The sequence below is a fragment of the Garra rufa genome, chromosome 5, assembly GCF_049309525.1.
Source record: "Garra rufa chromosome 5, GarRuf1.0, whole genome shotgun sequence".
Classification (NCBI taxonomy): Eukaryota; Metazoa; Chordata; class Actinopteri; order Cypriniformes; family Cyprinidae; genus Garra; species Garra rufa.
This window is the reverse complement of record NC_133365.1, coordinates 23,786,987-23,808,679: the sequence shown is the minus strand read 5'-3', so window position 1 is coordinate 23,808,679 and position 21,693 is coordinate 23,786,987. Positions and strand designations below refer to the sequence as shown.

Below are 21,693 nucleotides of genomic sequence, written 5' to 3'. Positions count from 1 at the left end.
CGCAACGTTTTACTAACATTTGCGCTCGCCATATTAATGGCATTTGCATCATTATTTAACAGCCAAAAAACATGTCTTAAACTATTTTGCACTTGAAATAGCTGCAAATATTGTTGCTAAAAGGAGGCACCGCAGAGAACAGACAGCGTGTAGTAGAAGGGAGAGGATTTTTTCCACATTATTCGAACATATCATTTGCCAAGTCATGCTATTTTTAATTTGCTTCAGGAAATAAAGACAACTTGGAATCCTCAACTAGGTGTCACGCAATACCAGGTCTATCAAAACTTCTAGTGAACTTTCCTTTTTTGGCCTCTGGTTTTTTTTTTCAATGTACTGTGGTTTCTTTATTTCTTTATTCTTTATTTGCGACTACTCGACTACCAAATTTCACTGTGCTTGGTATATTGCATTGGTCGATATGTAAACGAGATGTTGCTTCTGTGTTCTTTAATTTGCACATTGTGCATTCAGAAATTTCCCTTCCATCGGTTCTGTTTTGGATTTGCACTCTCGCGCTAATTTGCCCTGTTTAGTAAACCTGGCTGTAGAGTTGTAGAGTGAACTTAAAACTGGATCTAAAAAGCAAAGTAAACCGAATTTGAAAAGCTTAAGTTAGATAACAATTAATAATTGTGTCTCTAATTCTGTGTCACTAAAACAGAATTACACACTTAAAAAATTATACACTTCATCTTTACCTAAATCTGTAACTTGTGAGCAACAGCACAATCCGGAACCAAGGATGTCAACTTAAATTCAATTTAGCATTTTAGCGAAAAATGTAATCTCTGTCAGTGTTAAAGGCTAATAGCTCCAAACATAAATCCAAGGCATTTTCGCGTGGTCTTGAGCTGAATAGTCTGTTGATATATTTGTCTCTGCTGGCACCCCCATCTAATCCAATAACTGCCCTACACTGCAGCATCTGCTTTGATCAGTCAATGGGGAATCACATTCAGTGTAACTGATACATTAATATAATATAATCAGCAGCGGGACGATGAGCAGGATCTAAGAGTACTCTGGTACACCTCCTGCATTTTAAGGCTTTGGCATTTTCAAATGTGATTCATGATAATGGGCCTCATTTAAAGCCATGCCTTTGCTTGTCAGCTGGTGGAAATGCTGTTATGACCTGACATGTGTACTGTCGGCTGGAACAAAGAGATCTGTCAAAGAGAGGGGGAAAATAGTAAATTATGATTGCTCTGACAGAGCCTTGAGCACAGTCTCATTCCTAAGGGCATTCATGGATTCTGTTGTCCCCCTGATTCAGTTATAAACTGTTTAAGGAGGGCTTGAACTTGTTATTGAATTTAGCCTCAAAGGGCACGTGTGCACTGTACGAAACAGACACCTGTGAGACATGGCAATCAACAGAATCATGCACTTTGTTCCCTTCACAACAGACACACACATGAAAAGGCCAGAAAGCAGCTATGCGAGCCAAAAGCATGAGATGTTTTTACAGTAATGAGCAAATCACCACTATTTTCACAAAAAAAGAGAAAATTCTGTTATTAATTACTCACCCTTGTGTTGTTTCAAAACCATAAGACCTTCATATTTGAAACACAAATTAAGATTATTTTTAATAAAATCCAAGAGCTTTCTGACTGCATAGACAGCAATGCAACTACAATGTTCAAGGCCTAGAAATGTAGTAAGGACATTGCTAAAATAGTCCATGTGATATCAGTGGTTTAACCGTAATTTTATGAAGCTACGAGAACACTTTTTGTGTGCAAAGAAAACAAAAATTACAACTTTATTCAACAATTTCTTTTCTTCCATGTCAGTTGTTGATGCGCATTCAAAAGAGCATTACAATGCATGCGTGTGGTGCTGCTGATGCAGGATTTATTGTCATCTTAAAAAAGTTGTTCAACCCCCAGTTTAAGCATGTAGCGCTGAAATCCTATTGTAATTGTTAGAATGGTCACCGATCAGCAGTCTCCATGTAAAACTGATCGTGCAGACCAAACCATTATTCGTAGAGACCTGAAACTTGGAGGGATGGTAGTACTCACACCGCAGACAACGTCACCAAGGCTTGCCCCAATCGGCCTGACGGGGGCGCTACAGAGATCAAAAGTTTTAAATCACTAAACTGTTAGTGGCAATTTTCGGGTATTTTGCAAAACCTACTTTTGAGAACTAGTCCTAGGTTTTTCCCCCAGTCGGAACCAAAACAGTGCTGAAAGATTCTTTGGAAAGCGAATAATAATAATTATTAAAAAAAGGTCTAACTTTCAACTCACCGTCGCAAAGTGACGCCAAAACATTGGAAAGGTTCAGGGCTTTTTTTAGTAAAATGCCTATAACTCCTGAGCAGAATGATATATCTTCGCCAAACTCAGGACACTTATGCAAGAGCTCAACCTGAGGCTGCAGGACAAAATGAAATTGGTGTTTTAAGAGGGAAAAAACATAAAAATGGCTATACCTATGCAACCATTTGTCCTATTAACATGAAAATCGCTGTGCACGGTCTTGGTCTAAAGTGCCACAAGTGTCTATAAGGACATTTGCGTATCTCAAAAAAACATGGCCGCCAATGACCAATGAAATATGAGCAGCCTTTTAGACTTGGTTGATGGAGGGAAATCGGAACAAAACTTGGTGGACCTGTTTGACTCATGGCCCCAAAGGCGATATCACGTTTTTTTCGACACATACAGGTGATATTCATGTCATTTGACAGAACTCCTCATTCAGCTTTGCCTCTAGAACCATTACTGTCAATCTAATCGTTTGTTAAATGATTGAGCAGCTGTGAAGTAGTCTAAGGGTTTTCGCTCAATCTGGAAAAAACACTGCAGAACAATTCTCTGGACTGTCTAGGTAAATAATTATCAATTTCTTTTGAAATGTACCCTTTGGGAAGCTATAACGGGGTCATTTACATATGTCTGAATTAACCTAAAATTCTATAAAGCCTGAAGGAAAAGTCAATGGAAAACTCAAAACTTTAAAACTTGGTGAGCACATACGACAGGTGATTCTAAACAAGCATGCAAAGTTTTAAGGAGATTCGACTACAGCTGGCGCTGTAACATAACATCATAACGTGCCGTCATAAATAGTACAAAACATAGTGTTTCTATGGTAAATTACCTGTATTTGCAAAGAAATGATTGCTACAAAATGTGTTTTTCAGATGTGCTTAACTGCCTGAAAGCGCTTGAACCCTAGTAATCCCTGCTTGCAGCTATGTTCTTTATTAGTTATTATTAATAATTAATTATTATTAATAGTCAAAATAATATATTATAAACAATTGTTATTAATACAATCATCACTATAATGTTTATAATTACCAAAAAATATTGTTATAATATTATTCATAATTGTCCTTAATTTTTTACTACTGCAAAATAAAGATAATAATAATAATAATAATAATAATAATATTATATATATATATATATATATATATATATAAACACAGATAGCATGGTACATGAATATAATAATCATTATTATTTATTTATTATCATTCTGCCACCCTATTTTTGCAATCATTTTATTTGAATAACTGTTAAATGATGTCTCAGAAATCTTTTGATTCTATTTAAACTGTCTTACATCAGCTGAACTAATAAAATAAAAGGTTCTCACTGCACACATGGAACAGCAAATGTTCCTAAGGGATTATTATATGATGAATAAGACTGATATAAAAGTCACAAATAATATTTTGCTGCTAGTTTACATCATCACAAATAAGGATGACATTTTGACAGGATGGTTTGACTCACTATGTTTCCATCAAAACAGCATTCAGGTTTCCATGGAACTTCCTCTCTTCAACACCGATCAAAGGTTTCCCTTGTAAATGGCTAATCAGGTCAATGCTAAAATCAAACTCGCTATAGACTAAACAAACGACTTTCCCTTCAGTCCTAAACAGATCACAGACATTGTTCCTTTCATATTGCTCCCGCATAGGCCATAACCTCCTATGTCTTGAAAAAGATCTGTGCTGCATGAACCATGTTTATGCTATTAGCCATATCTACTTTTTGCTTAATGGATTACTGGTTATTGTGAGCTCTCTGCTACGTTTGAACAGAGGGAGTCCCAGATTTATTCCTTATGACAAGGGTTTCCCCCAAAGGGCTTTAAGAGGTCAGGCGGGTCAATGTGTCTGCCAGTTAATCAGTACAGGAGCCATCCTCCCGCCACTGGCTAGCATGCTCTCCACTTAGGCTGCGTAATTGGTTTAGATGGACACACTTATTTCTTTGACTGGCGCACTAATTGTCCCTGGGATACTCTGGGAGGAAAACCTCAAGGTTTTTCTTGAGGAAAAGGGCAATGTTGTGATCAGAATTGATTCGGTTAAAGAGAGTGTGGCCTGATTCTTTGTCTACTGCTATTCACTCTGATGTTATTCCTGTTTGTGGATTTCTTTTGATGAATACGAGAGTCTTCACGTAAGTGTTTTCTAACCAGGGCGCCAGAGTTACTGGGGGCCTTACTTACGGGGCATTCAACTTCAACATTGTTATAAAGCAAAGCAGTATTACAGAAAATCATGTTAATGTTTATAATTTTCTTACATATTATAGTCGCACTCATCAGATTAAAGCTGGACGATAATATGGTATAAATTTTTTGGCAATACAAGCAATCAAGCAATTTTGCTAAGCTATATAGTATATATCAGTGGCGATTTCTTTAAGACTGCAAGGGAAGCTCAGCTTCCCCTATAATGTCACAAAATTAATGGTCAAATTATGTACTATTGTTGTCACAAGGAGGGTCAGACTGAGACGTGCGGATCCATTTGCAGCATTTATTAGAATCGTCAACAGGCCAGAATAATCACCAGAAAACAGGAACAACGTAGGTAATCCGGGAAACAGTTCGATAGACAGGGAATGGTCGCAATGGCAGGAAGCAGGAATCGTCAACGGGGTACACAGTCCAGAGTCATACACAGATAATCCAACACAGAGAGAAACGCTTAGAATTACGACCATAGGAACAATAAGACTTCGCAAGGTGGCTGTGTGTGTGAGTGGCTTAAATGCATGTGGGTAAATGTGAAACAGGTGTATGCAGCAATCAGTTCAGTGGGAAACGAGGAGCAGCTGTGTGCAGTGATTAGTGCAGTGGCTTATGGGGATTGCAGTCCAGAATGTGTGTGCAAGAGTTCATGATGAGATAGACCAGATACGTGACAGAGCCCCTCCCCAAGGAGCGGCTTCCAGACGCTCTAACCACCTAATACAACCTGGAGGGTGGTGGAGCGGAGGCGTAACAGGGGGAGGGATGGAGGGCCAGGTCCATGTAGGGGTACTGGAACCAGGAACTGAGGCGGAGCCGACGGAGGGAGAAGCCATGATGAAGGAAGGGTTGGCTCCTGCATGGGGCCGACCGACGGAGGTGGAGCCCGAGGCGGAACCGGAGAGTCGATGGTCCTGGGCGACACAGAGGATCCGGAGGGCCAAGGTGGAACCCAAGGCTCTGGCGACCCCGGCGGAGATGGAAGTCCGGAGGTACGCAGCGGAGCCGGAGTGACAGAGGATCGAGGCTGTGCCCACGGGAGGGAGGAGGTCCACAGAGCCGGCAGGACGGAGTGACGAGGCGCAGCCGGAGGAGTAGAGTCCAGAGGCGAAGGTGGGGCGACGACTGACCGGGGCGGAGCCTGAGAGACGATGGAGCCCGGAGGAGCTGGTGGGCCGATGGCCGACAACGGAGACGAGGGAGCACAGAGCCAGGGTGGAGCTGCAGGGTCGGAGGGCCGAGGTGGAGTCCAGGACTCTGAGACTGGAGGTGATGGTGAGGGATCCTTCAGTCTGGACACCGATGGAGACTGGCAGTCCCACGGCAAGTCCTCTGCACCGAAGGTGGGATGTGGGTGAGCAGAGGGACTGTCAGGAGACAGAGGTGGCAGGACTGGAGCAGCAGGGAGGGTGGGTGGGAACAGTCCATGCATGAGCTCCGTGACCAGAACCGGGCAGACAGGAATCTCAGGACGACTGGATGGAACCAGCGGAGTCTCTGGAAGGCTGGGCGGAACCAGCGGAGGCTCTGGAAGGCTGGGCGGAACCAGCGGAGTCTCTGGAAGGCTGGGCGGAACCAGCGGAGTCTCTGGAAGGCAGGGCTGAACCAGCGGAGTCTCTGGAAGGCAGGGCTGAACCAGCGGAGTCTCTGGAAGGCTGGGCGGAACCAGCGGAGGCTCTGGAAGGCAGGGCGGAACCAGCGGAGTCTCTGGAAGGCTGGGCGGAACCAGCGGAGTCTCTGGAAGGCTGGGCGGAACCAGCGGAGTCTCTGGAAGGCTGGGCGGAACCAGCGGAGCCTCTGGAAGGCTGGGCGGAACCAGCGGAGCCTCTGGAAGGCTGGGCGGAACCAGCGGAGGCTCTGGAAGGCTGGGCTGAACCAGCGGAGTCTCTGGAAGGCTGGGCTGAACCAGCGGAGTCTCTGGAAGGCTGGGCTGAACCAGCGGAGTCTCTGGAAGGCTGGGCGGAACCAGCGGAGTCTCTGGAAGGCTGTCTTGAGGAGCGGGCTCTGGACGACGCTCTTGTGAAGCGGGCTCTGGACAACGCTCTTGAGAAGCGGGCTCTGGACGACGCTCTTGAGAAGCGGGCTCTGGACGACGCTCTTGAGGAGCGGGCTCTGGAGAACTGGACGACCCCAGCGGAGATTCAGGAGGGCTGGGCGTCTCCAGCAGAGACTCTGGAAGAGCAGGCTCTGAGCGAGCGGTCACTGGAGGGCGCTCTGGCGGCGCAGTCACTGGAGGGCGCTCTGGCGGCGCAGTCACTGATTTGATGGTAGTCATCTTGTGCCATGGCTGTGGAAGGGGGCCCATCTTGAGAGCAGACTCTGGAAGGGCAGCCATTTTGCGAACAGAGTCTAGAAGGGAGGTCATCTTGTCAAGAGACTCTAGAAGGGAGGCCATCTTGCTTACAGACTCATGCGGGTCCATATTGTGATGCTGGAGAATAAAGCTGCTGGATCCTTGTAGTGGCGAAGTCTTCTGTCACAAGGAGGGTCAGACTGAGACGTGCGGATCCATTTGCAGCATTTATTAGAATCGTCAACAGGCCAGAATAATCACCAGAAAACAGGAACAACGTAGGTAATCCGGGAAACAGTTCGATAGACAGGGAATGGTCGCAATGGCAGGAAGCAGGAATCGTCAACGGGGTACACAGTCCAGAGTCATACACAGATAATCCAACACAGAGCGAAACGCTTAGAATTACGACCATAGGAACAATAAGACTTCGCAAGGTGGCTGTGTGTGTGTGAGTGGCTTAAATGCAGACAGTGTGATGAGGTGCAGCTGTGACCAGTAATCAGTAAAGTGAGAGCAGGTGAATGCAGTGATTAGAGCAGTGGCTTGTGGGAAATGAAGTCCATGATGTGTGGTGCAAGAGTTCATAATGACAGGATAGACCAGATACGTGACACGTAGTTCTTTGCGGGCTGTAATCTAAAGGAATTTAACCAAGTAAATAAAGCTTCAAAACATACACAGACATGGTTTAGGTTAAACCAGGATAAGCCAATAGTTCAAGGACATTTACAAAACATGCCTTGGAAAAAAACATTACTGGTGTGCATCTCAAGACAAAATAAAAACACTGACATATTTTAAGATCATTTAGTAAGGTTTTTTTGTTTGTTGTTGAAACAGCTCAGACTTAGATTTTAGTCTGGGATTAGGCTTAAACCTTAAAGTAATAAAGGAGGAAAAAGACAATTAATAAACAAAAAGTACTTAATTTACTCAACCCCTGGTCATTCAAGATGTTCATGTCTTTCTTTCTTAAATAGATAAGAAATGATGTTTCTTGAAGAAAACATTTCAGGAATTATCTCCATATAATAGATTTCAATAGTGCCCCCAAGTTTGAACTTCCAAAATGCAGTTTAAATGCAGCTTCAAATCCCAGCCAATGAAGGAGCGTCTTATCTAGCAAAACGATCTGTCATTTTCTAAACAAATGAACAATTTATATACTTTCTAACCTCAAATGCTCGTCTTGTCTAACTTTGCGTGAACTCTGTTTTTTCCTGGTTCAATACAGTCAATACAGTTAGGGTATGTCGAAAAACTCCCGTCTCGTTTTATTCTTCAATGTCAAAATCGTTCTACATCACTGTTTTACTTTTTTTTTTGTATAGTGCATACTTTTTTACATACATTTTTACTTTGTAAACACTGGGTCGGTACTTCTGCAGTGAATTAGGATGATTTAAAAGTTGGGGTAGAAAATGAGACGGGAGTTTTTCGACATACAACTGTATTGGTCAGAAAAAAAAATGTTCATGCAGACTTAGACAAGACGAGCATTTAAGGTTAAAAAGTATAAGTTGTCAATTTGTTTAGAAAATTATAGATTGTTTCGCTAGATAAGACCCTTCTTCCATGGCTGGGTATGTTTATAGCCATTTGAAGCTGCATTTAAACTGCATTTTGGAAGTTCAAACTTGGGTGCACCATTGATGTCCATTATATGGAGGTAATTCCTTTTTTTTTTTTCTCAAGAAACACATTTCTTAACGGCTGAAGAAAGAAAGACATGAAAATCTTGGATGACAAGGGGCTGAGTAAATGATCTGTAAATTTTTGTTCTGGAAGTGGACTTCTCCTTTAAGAGTGCTTTAAGTACCCAAAAGTTTACAGACAATCATAGTTAGGTTTTTTTTTTTATCCCACACTTAGGTTTTTCCAAAATGTGCCTAGACCTTAGATTTAAAAAAAAATATTTTTAATACTCGTGTGACAAGCACATATGCAAATGTCATAAATTGGCTATAATCAATTATGGTCAAGTCAAGTCAAGTCACCTTTATTTATATAGCGCTTGTAACAATACAGATTGTGTCAAAGCAACTGCACAGTATTTAAACAGAACAATAGTGTGTAAGTAACGCATTATTGAAGATAATCAATTTTCAGTTAAAGGCAGTTCATCAATGAATTCAGTGATATCATCGTCAGTTCAGTTCAAATAGTATACGATATCGCTGGAAAATGTCCCCAACTAAGCAAGCCAGAGGCGACAGCGGCAAGGAACCAAAACTCCACAGGTGACAGAAATGGAGAAAAAAACCTTGGGAGAAACCAGGCTCAGTCAAGGGACCAGTTCTCCTCTGGCCAGACGAAACCAGCAGTTTGTACCAATGTCCGATTGTAGAGAACTCATCAGGTTCCTGTGGTGTAGCGCCGATGGCCGTCTAGGTTGGCGAGGTCTTCATTGATGATCGGTCTCTGGAGCTCATCTGGTTGACATCCATGGCTATTGAAGTCATCTCCAGGTGGTGATCCATGATCTAAGCTGGTGCGGACTGGATCCGGGGGACTGCAGTGACCATCTGATCCGGATACAGGCTGGGTCTGGTGGCTACGGTGACCTCGGAATAAGAATGAAACAGACTAATATTAGCGTAGATGCCATTCTTTTTACGATGCAACGAGTGCATCAGATGTAATGTGAGGTGTTTTCGGTTCCGGCTGACCTAATTAATGCAGCCTAACAATCCTTTAACGGATTTGAATTATAAGAATGTGTTAATGTTTTATGTGTAAGCCAGGTTAAAGAGATGTGTCTTTAATCTAGATTTAAACTGACAGAGTGTGTCTGCCTCCCGAACAGTGTTTGGTAGATTGTTCCAGAGTTTAGGCGCTAGATAAGAAAATGATCTGCCGCCGGCAGTTGATTTTGATATTCTAGGTATTATCAAATTGCCAGAATTTTGAGAACGCAGCAGACGTGAGGGACTATAATGCGATAGAAGCTCGCTCAAGTACTGAGGAGCTAAACCATTGAGGGCTTTATAAGTAATTAGCAAGATTTTAAAATCTATACAATGTTTTATAGGGAGCCAATGCAGTGCTGACAGAACCGGGCTAATATGCTCATACTTTCTAGTTCTAGTAAGAACTCTAGCTGCTGCATTTTGGACCAGCTGGAGTTTGTTTATTAAGCGTGCAGAACAACCACCCAATAAAGCATTACAATAATCTACCCTTGAGGTCATGAACGCATGAATTAATGTTTCAGCATTTGACATTGATAGCATAGGTCGTAATTTCGATATATTTTTAAGATGGAAAAATGCGGTTTTGCAAATGCTAGAAATGTGGCTTTCAAAGGAGAGATTGCTATCGAATAGGACGCCTAGGTTCCTAACTGATGACGACGAATTTACAGAGCAGCCATCTAGTATTAGACTGTGTTTTAGGTCATTACTTGTCGAGGTTTTAGGTCCAATAATTAACACCTCTGTTTTTTCAGGATTTAACAGTAAGAAGTTATTCACCATCCAGTTTTTAATATCAGCTATGCATTCTGTTAGTTTTTCGAATTGATATGTTTTGCCGGGCTGCAAAGAAATATAGAGCTGAGTATCATCAGCGTAACAATGAAAGCTAACACCATGTCTGTGCTAACACCATCAATGCAGAATCGCCCACATCCGCATCGCGATGCATCAATGCAACAATTAATTTCAACACCCCTAATAATAAATGACCAGCTAGTGACACACTAGTGACAGCTAGTTCCAAAACCCTCTGTCATGCTAAATGTAATGCGAATGGCTTATTCACAGGTGTGTAGTGTGCTGGAGAGTCTGGAGCAGGAGTACCGCAGAGATGAGGACTGGTGTGGAGCTCATGATAAACTGGGATCTTCAGCAGAGACGGATCATGTTCTGCCGCTGATCAGCAAACACCTGGAGCAGAAAGAGGCTTTTCTCAAGGTCACTACTGAACAAACACCGATCTCTCAAACTCTGTATCAGTATCAGTCAGCCCAGATAAAGTTACCAACCTCATAATAACAATTGCAAAGCAGGGACGATTTATACTTTTGTGCAAAACTAGTATCAAGAACTATTAGAACAGAAGATCTCTGATTTAAGGCAGTGAGAAATAAATTCACTCCATGTCTTTGACCATGTATCTGTTTTTGATCTGTAAAGTCTGTTGTGTTCTTCAGGCATGTACTCTGGCCAGGCGAAATGCTGAGGTTTTTCTGAAATACATCCATCGGAATAACGTCAGCACTCAGGGAACATCTAGCAACACCCGTGGCCCTGAGCAACAGGTCAAAGGTCAGAGCTCGTGCTCTATTATGTCAAAGCCAATTATGTCAGACTTTTCATATTCCCATTAATTTTAGCTTTGAATTTATCCTTTTCTTTCACACAACATTCTTCATTTATCCAGTCATTCATTTATTAATGTTAAGCATGTGTTGTGTGTGATGTGTGGTGTTTGTACAGCCATCCTGAATGAACTGCTACAGAGGGAAAACAGAGTCCTGCATTTCTGGACCATGAAAAAGCGCCGTCTGGATCAGTGTCAGCAGTATGTGGTGTTTGAACGCAGCGCCAAACAGGTGAAAACACTGAACTACACTTCTGTTTGAGTGTGTGTGCGTTTGCAGACTTTAGTACTGCACTTTTTGGTTTGTGTATTTGCATTTATCTCTATGGGTTGTGCTTTTGTGGGTGTGCATGCTTTGTGTTTTTGTGTTTATCTTATGGTCCCTTATGAAAAAAAAAGTGTATTCAAGTGTGCTATTAGTATACTTCTTTTAAACTTAAAACAGGAAAGTGTACTTTCACTATACTTTTTATGTACTTCTCAGAAATGTGCTTTATATACTTCTCAGAAATATACCTAAAATGATACTTACTTATACTTGTAAGTCTTAGTATATTTGAGCTATATTCGTGCTCGGAGAATCCGTGTTTTCATTGTTATATGCTAGGGGCGGTATTGCGGAAAACACAAGTGAAGAAGAAACCGAAACAACAGATACTTCCACATTTAATCTAAGACAATCGTCCGACATAAAACAGCATTAAAACCATAAATAAGTAAAACTGTGTAACGTTAAGGAATAAAATCTCGTCCCATGAAGAGGTAATAATAACTGTCAAGCTTTGGTATCCATCTATGTTTTGATAATAATGAATAGTCTTTTATTTTAGCTTTTTGTTCAAAATGTTGTTTGTTTATTTTTTATTCATGGAACTTACCTACATTCAAGTGTTTATAAAAAGAATGCATTAGGCTAGAATAAAATGTTTTATATGTTCAGAATTACATACAAATTAATACCCAAATAGGGACATAGTAGTTGTTACAAACGGGACGACTGAAGTGTGGATCCATATGCAGGCTTTATTGTGAAGATCGTAGTCAAGGCAAACAGGGTCGAACACCAGCAAACAGGAACAAACAGGGCAAGACAAAGCGTAAATCCAATAAGGCAGGCGGGGGTCGAAAACCAAGAGGGCAGTCCAAAGTAACAAATGAAAAACAAACAATGAAATTAGGAAGAACTATAGCTAAGACTGAAAAACAAAAAAAACTATGGCTAGGGAAAAACAACAAGGGAACTAGGAAACTTGGAAAACGCTTGGTAGAGTCCACAGGAGCAAAACAATACTTCGCCCCGTGTGTCTGGCATGGTCTGTCTTTTATGGCTGACAAACAGGAAGCTACCATAGAGGTAGCAGAGGGAGCAGCAACAGTCAGTGTGGGTAAGGGCTCCCTCTGCTGGCCTGGTGTAACAGGAATAAGTCCCAGATAGTGGGGGGAACAAGGTGCAAAAGGGGGTGGGACGGAGGGCCAAGTCCATAAGGGGGAACAGGAACAGATTCGGGGCCTGGACAATGGGGCAGAGGCTGACAGTGGAACCACGGAGAGCCTGGGCCATGGAGCAGCGGCAGACTGGATCCTAGAACAGAGGTGGGCCTGGACCGTGGCAATGGCAGAGAGGGAAACAACGGAGAACCTGGGCCATGGAGCAGTGACAGATTTGGGTCATGGAACAGAGGTGGGCCTGGACAGTGGAGCGACGGCAGACAGTGAAGCTCTGGAGGACCTGGGCAATGGAGCAGTGACAGACAATGAAACTCGGGAGGACCGTGGAGCAGTGGCCAACTGAGGAGTAGTGGTGAGCAGGGCGGTGCAGGCAGAGCAGGAAGCCATGGCTGAGCAGGCAGAGCAGGGAGCCTTGGCGTTGCAGGCAGAGCAGGAAGCCTTGGTGTTGTAGGCAGAGCAGGAGGCCAAGGTGGAGCAGGTAGAGCAGGAACGTAGACAGTTCATTTGCGAGTGGCACCCCCTCTAGAGGATCTGCAGCGGAAGCTGCCTCCTCAGGGGGTTCCGCCGTAGACGCCACCTCCAAAAGAGGTATAGGTGCAGCGGACATGTGGACAGATGAGGCCTCTGGAGCAGACTCGTGAACAGACTCAGGGACAGGCGAGACCTCTGGAACGCAGTGTGCAGCCCACACACTCAAAATGGCGATTTCCATCACAGGTAACGCAGTAGGCAATGGGATGCCCATCGGGCTGGAAGATGAGAGGCTTGGGAGCGTCAGCTCTGCGTGGCTTGCTTGGCTTGTGAGCGTCGGCTCTGGGTGGTTTAGGAAGCCTGCAGCCTGAGCTGACATCGGAGGAGTGTCCATTATGCTGGCAATCACAACTTGACGTGGCTCTGGCAGGTCAAACAATACATGATGTGGCTCTGGATGCTCGGGCGTTCGGGCGAGTCGTGACTTGGTTCTGGACGTTCGAGCGAGATGTGACTTTGCTTTGAGGGAACAGCTGTGACTTGACTTGGCTCAGAGGGAACAGCTGAGACTTGACTTGGCTCTGAAGGAACAGCCGTGACTTGACTTGGCTCAGAGGGACTTGGCGTGGCTGGGAGGGCTGTGACTTGACTAGACGTTGAAGGAGCGGCTGTGACTTGGCTTGGCTCTGAGGGATTAGCTGTTTGACTTGACTTAGGAAGAGCTGCTTGACTTGACTTAGCAGGAACAGCAGCTGGGACGTGACTTGACAGGAACAGTAGCTGGAACTTGACTTGACTTGACAGGAACAGCAGCTGTAACTTGACTTGACTTGGCAGGAGCAGCGACTGTGACGTGACTTGACAAGAACAGCAGCTGGAACTTGACTTGACTTGACAGGAACAGCAGCTGTAACTTGACTTGACAGGATCAGCAGCTGTAACTTGACTTGACTTAGCAGGAACGGCAGCTGTGACGTGACTTGACTTGACAGGAACAGCAGCTGGAACTTGACTTGACTTGACAGGATCATCAGCTGGAACTTGACTTGACAGGAACAGCAGCTGTAACTTGACTTGACTTGGCAGGAGCAGCGACTGTGACGTGACTTGACAAGAACAGCAGCTGGAACTTGACTTGACTTGACAGGAACAGCAGCTGTAACTTGACTTGACAGGATCAGCAGCTGTAACTTGACTTGACAGGATCAGCAGCTGTAACTTGACTTGACAGGAACAGCAGCTGTAACTTGACTTGACAGGATCAGCAGCTGGAACTTGACTTGACAGGAACAGCAGCTGGAACTTGACTTGACTTGACAGGATCAGCAGCTGGAACTTGACTTGACAGGAACAGCAGCTGGAACTTGACTTGACTTGACAGGAACAGCAGCTGGAACTTGACTTGACAGGATCAGCAGCTGTAACTTGACTTGACTTAGCAGGAACAGCAGCTGTGACGTGACTTGACTTGACAGGAACAGCAGCTGGAACTTGACTTGACTTGACAGGATCAGCAAATGGAACTTGACTTGACAGGAACAGCAGCTGTAACTTGACTTGACTTGACAGGAACAGCATCTGGAAGGACAGCCAGGATAAACGCAGACTCAGAAGCAGAAGACATGACGTGAACTGGTTGAGGCTTGGCTGATGTGATGTAAACAGTCTGTGGCTTGGCTGACGTGACATGAGCGGGCGCTGTCTTGGCTGACATTAGTTTAGAGAGACCAGCTGCTCGAGCCGACAGCAGCGGTGGGTCTTCTACGCTGGACACCAACCATCTTGAAACAGAGTTGACATGATGTAGTGTAAATGTAGCGGCCATTCTGTGTATGGGGTTCGGTGCAGACACTGGAGGGTGTTCTTTAGCCGTGAACACAGGAGGGCGCTCTGGAGGCGGGGACACAGGAGGACTGGGCGGAACCAGCGGAGACTCAGGTGTAGCGGCCATCTTGACCGGGAACTCGGGAACGGAAGCAATCTTGGCCGGGAACTCAGGAACAGAGGCCATCTTGGCCGGGAACTCAGGAACGGAGGCCATCTTGGCGACAGGCTTAGGCGTGGTGGCCATCTTGTGAACAAGCTCTGAAGGGGCGGCCATCTTGCGAACAGGCTCTGGAAGGGCGGCCATCTTGCAAACAGGCTCTGGAAGGGCGGCCATCTTGTGGACAGACTCAGAAAGGACGGCCATCTTGTGAACAGGCTCTGGAAGGGCGGCCATCTTGTGAACAGTCTCTGGAGGGGCAGCCATCTTGTGCTGTGGCTCTGGGCTAGCAGACATCTTGTGCTGTGGCTCTAGGCAGGCAGACATCTTGTGCTGTGGCTTTGGGCTAGCAGACATCTTGTGCTGTGGCTCTGAGCTAGCAGACATCTTGTGCTGTGGCTCTGAGCTAGCAGACATCTTGTGCTGTGGCTCTGGGCTAGCAGACATCTTGTGCTGTGGCTCTGAGCTAGCAGACATCTTGTGCTGTGGCTCTGAGCTAGCAGACATCTTGCACTGTGGCTCTTCTAAAACACCCACAGTTAACGGAGAGCCACATAGCAACAACGCATACTGCATATAGTCCTTTAGTGAGCATTTAAATCCCCCTCCAGGCAGCATTGATCTGGTTGGCTCATTAAGTCCAAAACGAAACAAGTCCTTAAGCCACACCTCATCATAAAAGGGTACTTGATAGGAAAGCTTACAGAATTGGCGAACATAACCCTTCAATGGAAAAATCTCCTTGTTGTAGATGCAGTAGTTGTTCGACTGGGTCCATGGTCGGGCTGGTTGCTGAATAAAGCCACTGGATCTGGGTTTGGCGAAGTATTCTGTTACAAACGGGACGACTGAAGTGTGGATCCATATGCAGGCTTTATTGTGAAGATCGTAGTCAAGGCAAACAGGGTCGAACACCAGCAAACAGGAACAAACAGGACAAGACAAAGCGTAAATCTAATAAGGCAGGCGGGGGTCGAAAACCAAGAGGGCAGTCCGAAGTAACAAATGAAAAACAAACAATGAAACTAGGAAGAACTATAGCTAAGACTAAAAAAAAAAAAAACAGAACTATGGCTAGGGAAAAACAACAAGGAAACTTGGAAACTTGGAAAACGCTTGGTAGAGTCTGCAGGAGCAAAACAATACTTCTCCCCGTGTGTCTGGCATGGTCTGTCTTTTATGGCTGACAAACAGGAAGCTACCATAGAGGCAGCAGAGGGAGCAGCAACAGTCAGTGTGGGTAAGGGCTCCCTCTGCTGGCCTGGCGTAAACGTAGTATACTTAAAGTATGATGTAAAATCCACTTACGAGAGAAAACTTACGAATATACTTGCAATATAAAACTACTAAACTAGTGGTTTACTGATACTATACTTGACATATAGGCTACTATATAAGTGTACTAAAAATGCATAAAAACGTATTTAATTAGTAAACTATTCGTATGCCTAAAAGTTCACTTTTAGTAAACTTTCAGTACAAACTGAAAGCATAGATGTAAACTAGTTGTGTACTCAAAGTTTACTATTGTTATACTTAATGTATACTTAAAAGTATACTTTTATATACTAGAAAGTGGGACAATTTAGTCCCAAGGAGTATTGAAATAGTACACTTAATAGTATACTATTAGTACACTGATATTTGTATACTTACTACATAAAATATACTTAAAAATATACTTGAACTTTACTTAAGTATACTTAATAAAATACTTGAAGTATACTTCTTTTTTTGGTAAGGAGGTGTAAGGATACTCATAACTACAGAAGCCTTTCACTTCAATTTTCAGTTTTTAGTAGAAAGCTCCTGGCATTAAAAAGCAGTGATGCAAAGCTTGTCTGAATAAGTGTATTTCATAACAAAAAAGGCCTGTCAATCAGATAATTTAATTACAATTTTAATGACATTCAAACTATTGAAGACATTACTTTGGCAGACAGAAGCATAACAGTAAAAATGCGACTATAACAATCACTGTATGTTTTATTTCCATATCATCAATGTAGGTCTGTCACTGGCCTACATTCCACAGCTGTTCATTTTGGAAGTGAATTTGTCAGTCTATATGATGAATACTTGGGGACCTTTTACAGAAGACACATTCTTGTATTCTGCCTGCAATCATTTTTAATAACTGGTCACATGTGTTAGACATGTGTTTTTCTTAGACATGTACAATGAGGCAAATGCAAAATGACACACTGTGTCAAATCAAAATGTATTGAGATCTCTGCATTCTTTTCTAAGTTGTTGTGCTCCATCTAGCGGTTCATATACGACAACTCCTTATTAATTGTACAATTAGCTAAAATATGCTTTTATTTTATGTTTTATATGGTATTTAAAATTTGAATTTTCATTTGCTTTAATTGGTCATTTTTTATGGTTATTGTACCACATGAAAATGATAGCCTTAAGATTTGATTAGAAATTAGACTTACAGTTGAAGTCAAAAGTTTACATACACCTTTCAGAATCTGCAAAATGTTAATCATTTTACCAAAATAAGAGGGAGCATACAAAATGCATGTTATTTTTTTAGTACTGACCTGAATAAGATATTTCATATAAAAGACGTTTACATATATTGTAGTTCACAAGAGAAAATCATAGTTGAATGAATAAAAATGACCCCATTCAAAAGTTAACATAGGCTTAATTCTTAGTACTGTGTTGTTACCTGAATGATCCACAGCTGTTTTTTTTTTTTTTTTAGTGATAGTTGCATGAGTCGCTTGTTTGTGCTGAACAGTTAAACTGTTTTTCAGCATTTTCTGTGTATTTGTACTTTTTCCAACAATGACTGTATGATTTTGAGATCCATCTTTACACACTGAGGACATCTGAGGGACTCATATGCAACTATTACAGAAGGTTCAAATGTTCACTGATGCTCCAGAATGAAACCCAATGCATTAAGAGACAGGGATGTAAACTTTTGAACAGAATGAAGATATATATTTTTCTGATGTACTGCCCTTCAGAAGCTACAGTAAATCATTCGGGTAACAAAACAGTATTTCACGAGTTCCCACTTACATATAATTAGCTGGAGTATGTAAGCATGTTTGGCGTGCTGTCCGGGGAAGGGCTCCGAGCTCGGGAATGGCCCGAACCTAGAGTACCCCCCCCCCCTATGTATATGTGTAGAAGGAACTCGGAGTGAGGAGATGGGGTGGTGGAGGGATGCTGATAATCCGTCAAATGGGTAGAGGTGAGTCGGCTGTATTTATGCATGATGTAGATTGGCTTGAGTGAGTACCAGCTGTGTTAATTAGGCTAAGTATCTGACGTGCTCCTCCCGAACTTTGCTTTAAGAAACATCATTAAAAGTCATGCGTATGTAAACTTTTGAACGAGGTCATTTTTATAAATGTAACTTATTTTCTGTTGTGGACAATATGTAACCATCTTTTATGTGCAATATCTTATTCAGGTCAGTACTAAATAAAAAAATAACTTGCATTTTGTATGATCCCTCTTATTTTGGTAAAATAACATTTAGCAGTTTCTGCAATGTGTATGTAAACTTTTGACTTCAACTGTATTTCTGATTAAGATGAAATGAGATCTCAAAGCTCACTAATATAAAACATTTAAAAAAAAAGTAAATTAATTGATTAATAAATAAAGCTCTGACACATTTTAACGAATAAAGGTACAAATGCTGGCAGAAGCAGTACCAACCATTACATTACATTCAAATCATTGTTCACACATACACTTTGTTAGAATATTAGAACATTCTCACTATTTGCTGTTTTGTGATTCGGTGAAAGTTTGCCATGTGAGAATGCAAGGCCCCACAGGGCACTTCAGCTGTAAAGACTGATCTGTGTATTGATTCAGATCATCTGATGGAGTCTGTCTATCTCTGTGTCAGGCATTAGAGTGGATTGAGGAGGCAGGAGAGGTCTATCTCGCCTCTCACACATCCCCAGGAGACTCAGTGGAGAAAACTCAGGAACTGCTGAAAGAATATGAAGAATTTTGCTTCCCTGCCAAGGTACAGAGACAAAAAACACTTCCCCTCACCTGTTCCTCTTGCTTTTCATATTAGTCCTTAATGCATGACACCTACTGCCACATGAACTCTTCAAACAAGTAACTCTGTCTGAGGAAAAAGATGCATAAATGATCAAACCACACGCTCGAATACATAATGTTCATGTGTGACACAGCAAACTAAGGAGAAAGTGAAGATGTTGATCCAGCTGGCAGATAATTTTGTGGAGAAGGGACACATGCATGTCATCGAGCTGAAGAAGTGGGTGTCGGCAGTGGACAAGCGCTACAGAGACTTCTCCTTGCGCATGGGCAAATACCGCTGCAGTCTGGAGAACGCACTGGGCATCAGCTCTGAGGTACTGCACCTAACCAGCAATTTGTAATAGCATTGCATCCACATGATCTGTGGATTTTTTTAGATTTGACTGTGCATGTGTTTCAGGATAATAAGGATCTGGAGTTGGATATCATTCCAGCCAGTCTGACTGGCCCAGGGGTCAAGCTGCGTGACCCCAACCATGAGATCAACGAGGAAAAGAGGAAATCAGCCCGGAAGAAAGAGTAAGTGATCGTACACAGCCTCCAGACAGCAGCTACACACGCATGCACCACAATTTCAGACTGGAGACTCTTATAATCGACCTATTTGTATTGTTGCAGGTTTATTATAGCAGAGCTGTTACAGACAGAAAAGGCTTACGTGAGGGACATACATGAATGTTTACAGGTAAGTGCTTCCGTTTTTTGAATAATAATCTCTAGATTTAAACACTTAACTTCTATATGTCTGTCTACATGTCCATTATTTCAAAAGAAAGACATGTTTGTACCTGTGTAAGATGCTAAAGGTCTAAAAATGTATTGTGAATGTTTTGTACTTTAAGATATGTCTACTCACTTTTCTTTGTGTGATTTATTTTATTAGACGTATCTGTGGGAGATGACCAATGGTGTCGAGGAAATCCCTCCAGGAATCGCCAACAAAGAGCACATCATCTTTGGAAACATCCAAGAGATTTACGACTTCCATAATAAGTAAGTTTGGCTCATTAGATCAAACATTTTTAACCCATAAGCCATTGAGCTTTTTATCAGCATACACAGAGTTTTCTTATTTCAGCAGACGAAAGAGGTGACTAATATGCTTTCCAATTGAAATTATACAAATGAAAATTGTGTATCCCATGTGTTATGGAAATGCAGTGATTATGACTCATTCGCATGTTGTTTTGTGTGTGTTATAGTATATTCCTGAAAGAGCTGATCAATTATGAACAGTTACCTGAGGATGTGGGCCATTGCTTTGTTACGTGGGTGAGTGTTACCTTTGTTTAGCAAGACATTTTTTTAACAAATAATTTACAAAAAAAATAATTATATATATATATGGTAATGCTTTATTTTATGGTGTTCTTGTTATACATGTTATATGTGCCTACTAAAATAGTGGGTACATAGTCAGGTACATAGGTACTAGTCAGGCTGGACTATTGCAGTGCTCTTTTGGCAGGTCTTCCAGCCAGTTCTATCAAACCTTTACAATCAATTTTCAACGAGCCGAAAAGAACACATTACACCTATCTCCATCAATTTTCACTGGCTACCAATATCTGCTTGCATAAAATTCAAGGCATTAATGTTTGCCTACAAAACACTACTAGCTCTGCTCCCCTATCTTTTTTTACTTTATTATGCAATTAACCAAAAAAAAAAAAAACACTACATTTACATTTACATTTACATTTATTCATTTAGCAGACGCTTTTATCCAAAGCGACTTACAATTGGGAATACAACAAATGATTCATCCTAAGGAGGCAGATCGACATAGGAAGTGCTCAAAAATACCATATGTCAGTCGTTGTTAGATGAGTACGGGCTAGAAAGGGAAGATCAGGAAAGAGAGGAGAAGAATTTTTTTTTTTTTTTTTTTTTTTTATTGAGTCAGATAGTGTCGAAAAAGATGGGTTTTCAGCAGTCGCTTGAAGACAGTAATGGAGTCAGCGTTTCGGATGGGGGTGGGAAGATCATTCCACCAGGCAGGGACATTGAAGGAGAATGTTTTGGAAAGTGATTTCGTGCCTCTCTGTGGTGGTACAATAAGGCGTCTTTCACTAGAGGATCTCAGACTTCTGGAGGGAGTGTAGATGCGTAGTAGTGAATGGAGGTAGGCCGGTGATGAGCCGGTGGCTGTCCTATAGGCCAGCATCAGTGTCTTGAATTTGATGCGTGCTGTAACCGGTAGCCAGTGCAGGGATATGAAGAGAGGTGTGAGATGGGCCTTCTTGGGCTCATTGAAGACGAGCCGTGCTGCTGCATTCTGAATCATTTGATGATCATTGGCCTGATTGTACATGCTGGAAGACCAGCTAAAAGAGCATTGCAATAGTCCAGCCTGGAAATGACCAGGGCCTGTACGAGGAGTTGTGCAGCATGCTCTGTTAGGAAGGGCCTGATCTTTCTGATGTTGTGCAATGCAAACCTGCAGGATCGAGCAGTTTTAGCTATGTGTTCTTTAAAAGTCAATTGGTCATCAAAGATTACACCAAGATTTCTGGCTGAAGTCGATGGGGTAATTGTTGATGAACCTAACTGGATGGAGAAGTCATGTTGTAAAGTTGGAGTGGCGGGAAAGACAAGG

At 42.6% G+C, this 21,693-nt stretch overlaps 1 protein-coding gene across 1 annotated transcript in view; it reads left to right on the top strand.

Moving 5' to 3' along the window:
- Window positions 1-10,563: 10,563 nt before the first annotated feature.
- The window catches only part of LOC141334793 (kalirin-like), an 80,529-nt gene continuing 69,399 nt past the window's right edge, over window positions 10,564-21,693 (top strand). Inside the window, exons 1-9 of the mRNA XM_073840018.1 lie at window positions 10,564-10,728; window positions 10,968-11,082; window positions 11,254-11,369; window positions 18,928-19,050; window positions 19,226-19,408; window positions 19,495-19,613; window positions 19,713-19,779; window positions 19,978-20,087; window positions 20,297-20,366. Coding sequence (XP_073696119.1) covers window positions 10,564-10,728; window positions 10,968-11,082; window positions 11,254-11,369; window positions 18,928-19,050; window positions 19,226-19,408; window positions 19,495-19,613; window positions 19,713-19,779; window positions 19,978-20,087; window positions 20,297-20,366 — 1,068 coding nt within the window. The remainder of the gene's footprint in view (window positions 10,729-10,967; window positions 11,083-11,253; window positions 11,370-18,927; window positions 19,051-19,225; window positions 19,409-19,494; window positions 19,614-19,712; window positions 19,780-19,977; window positions 20,088-20,296; window positions 20,367-21,693) is intronic.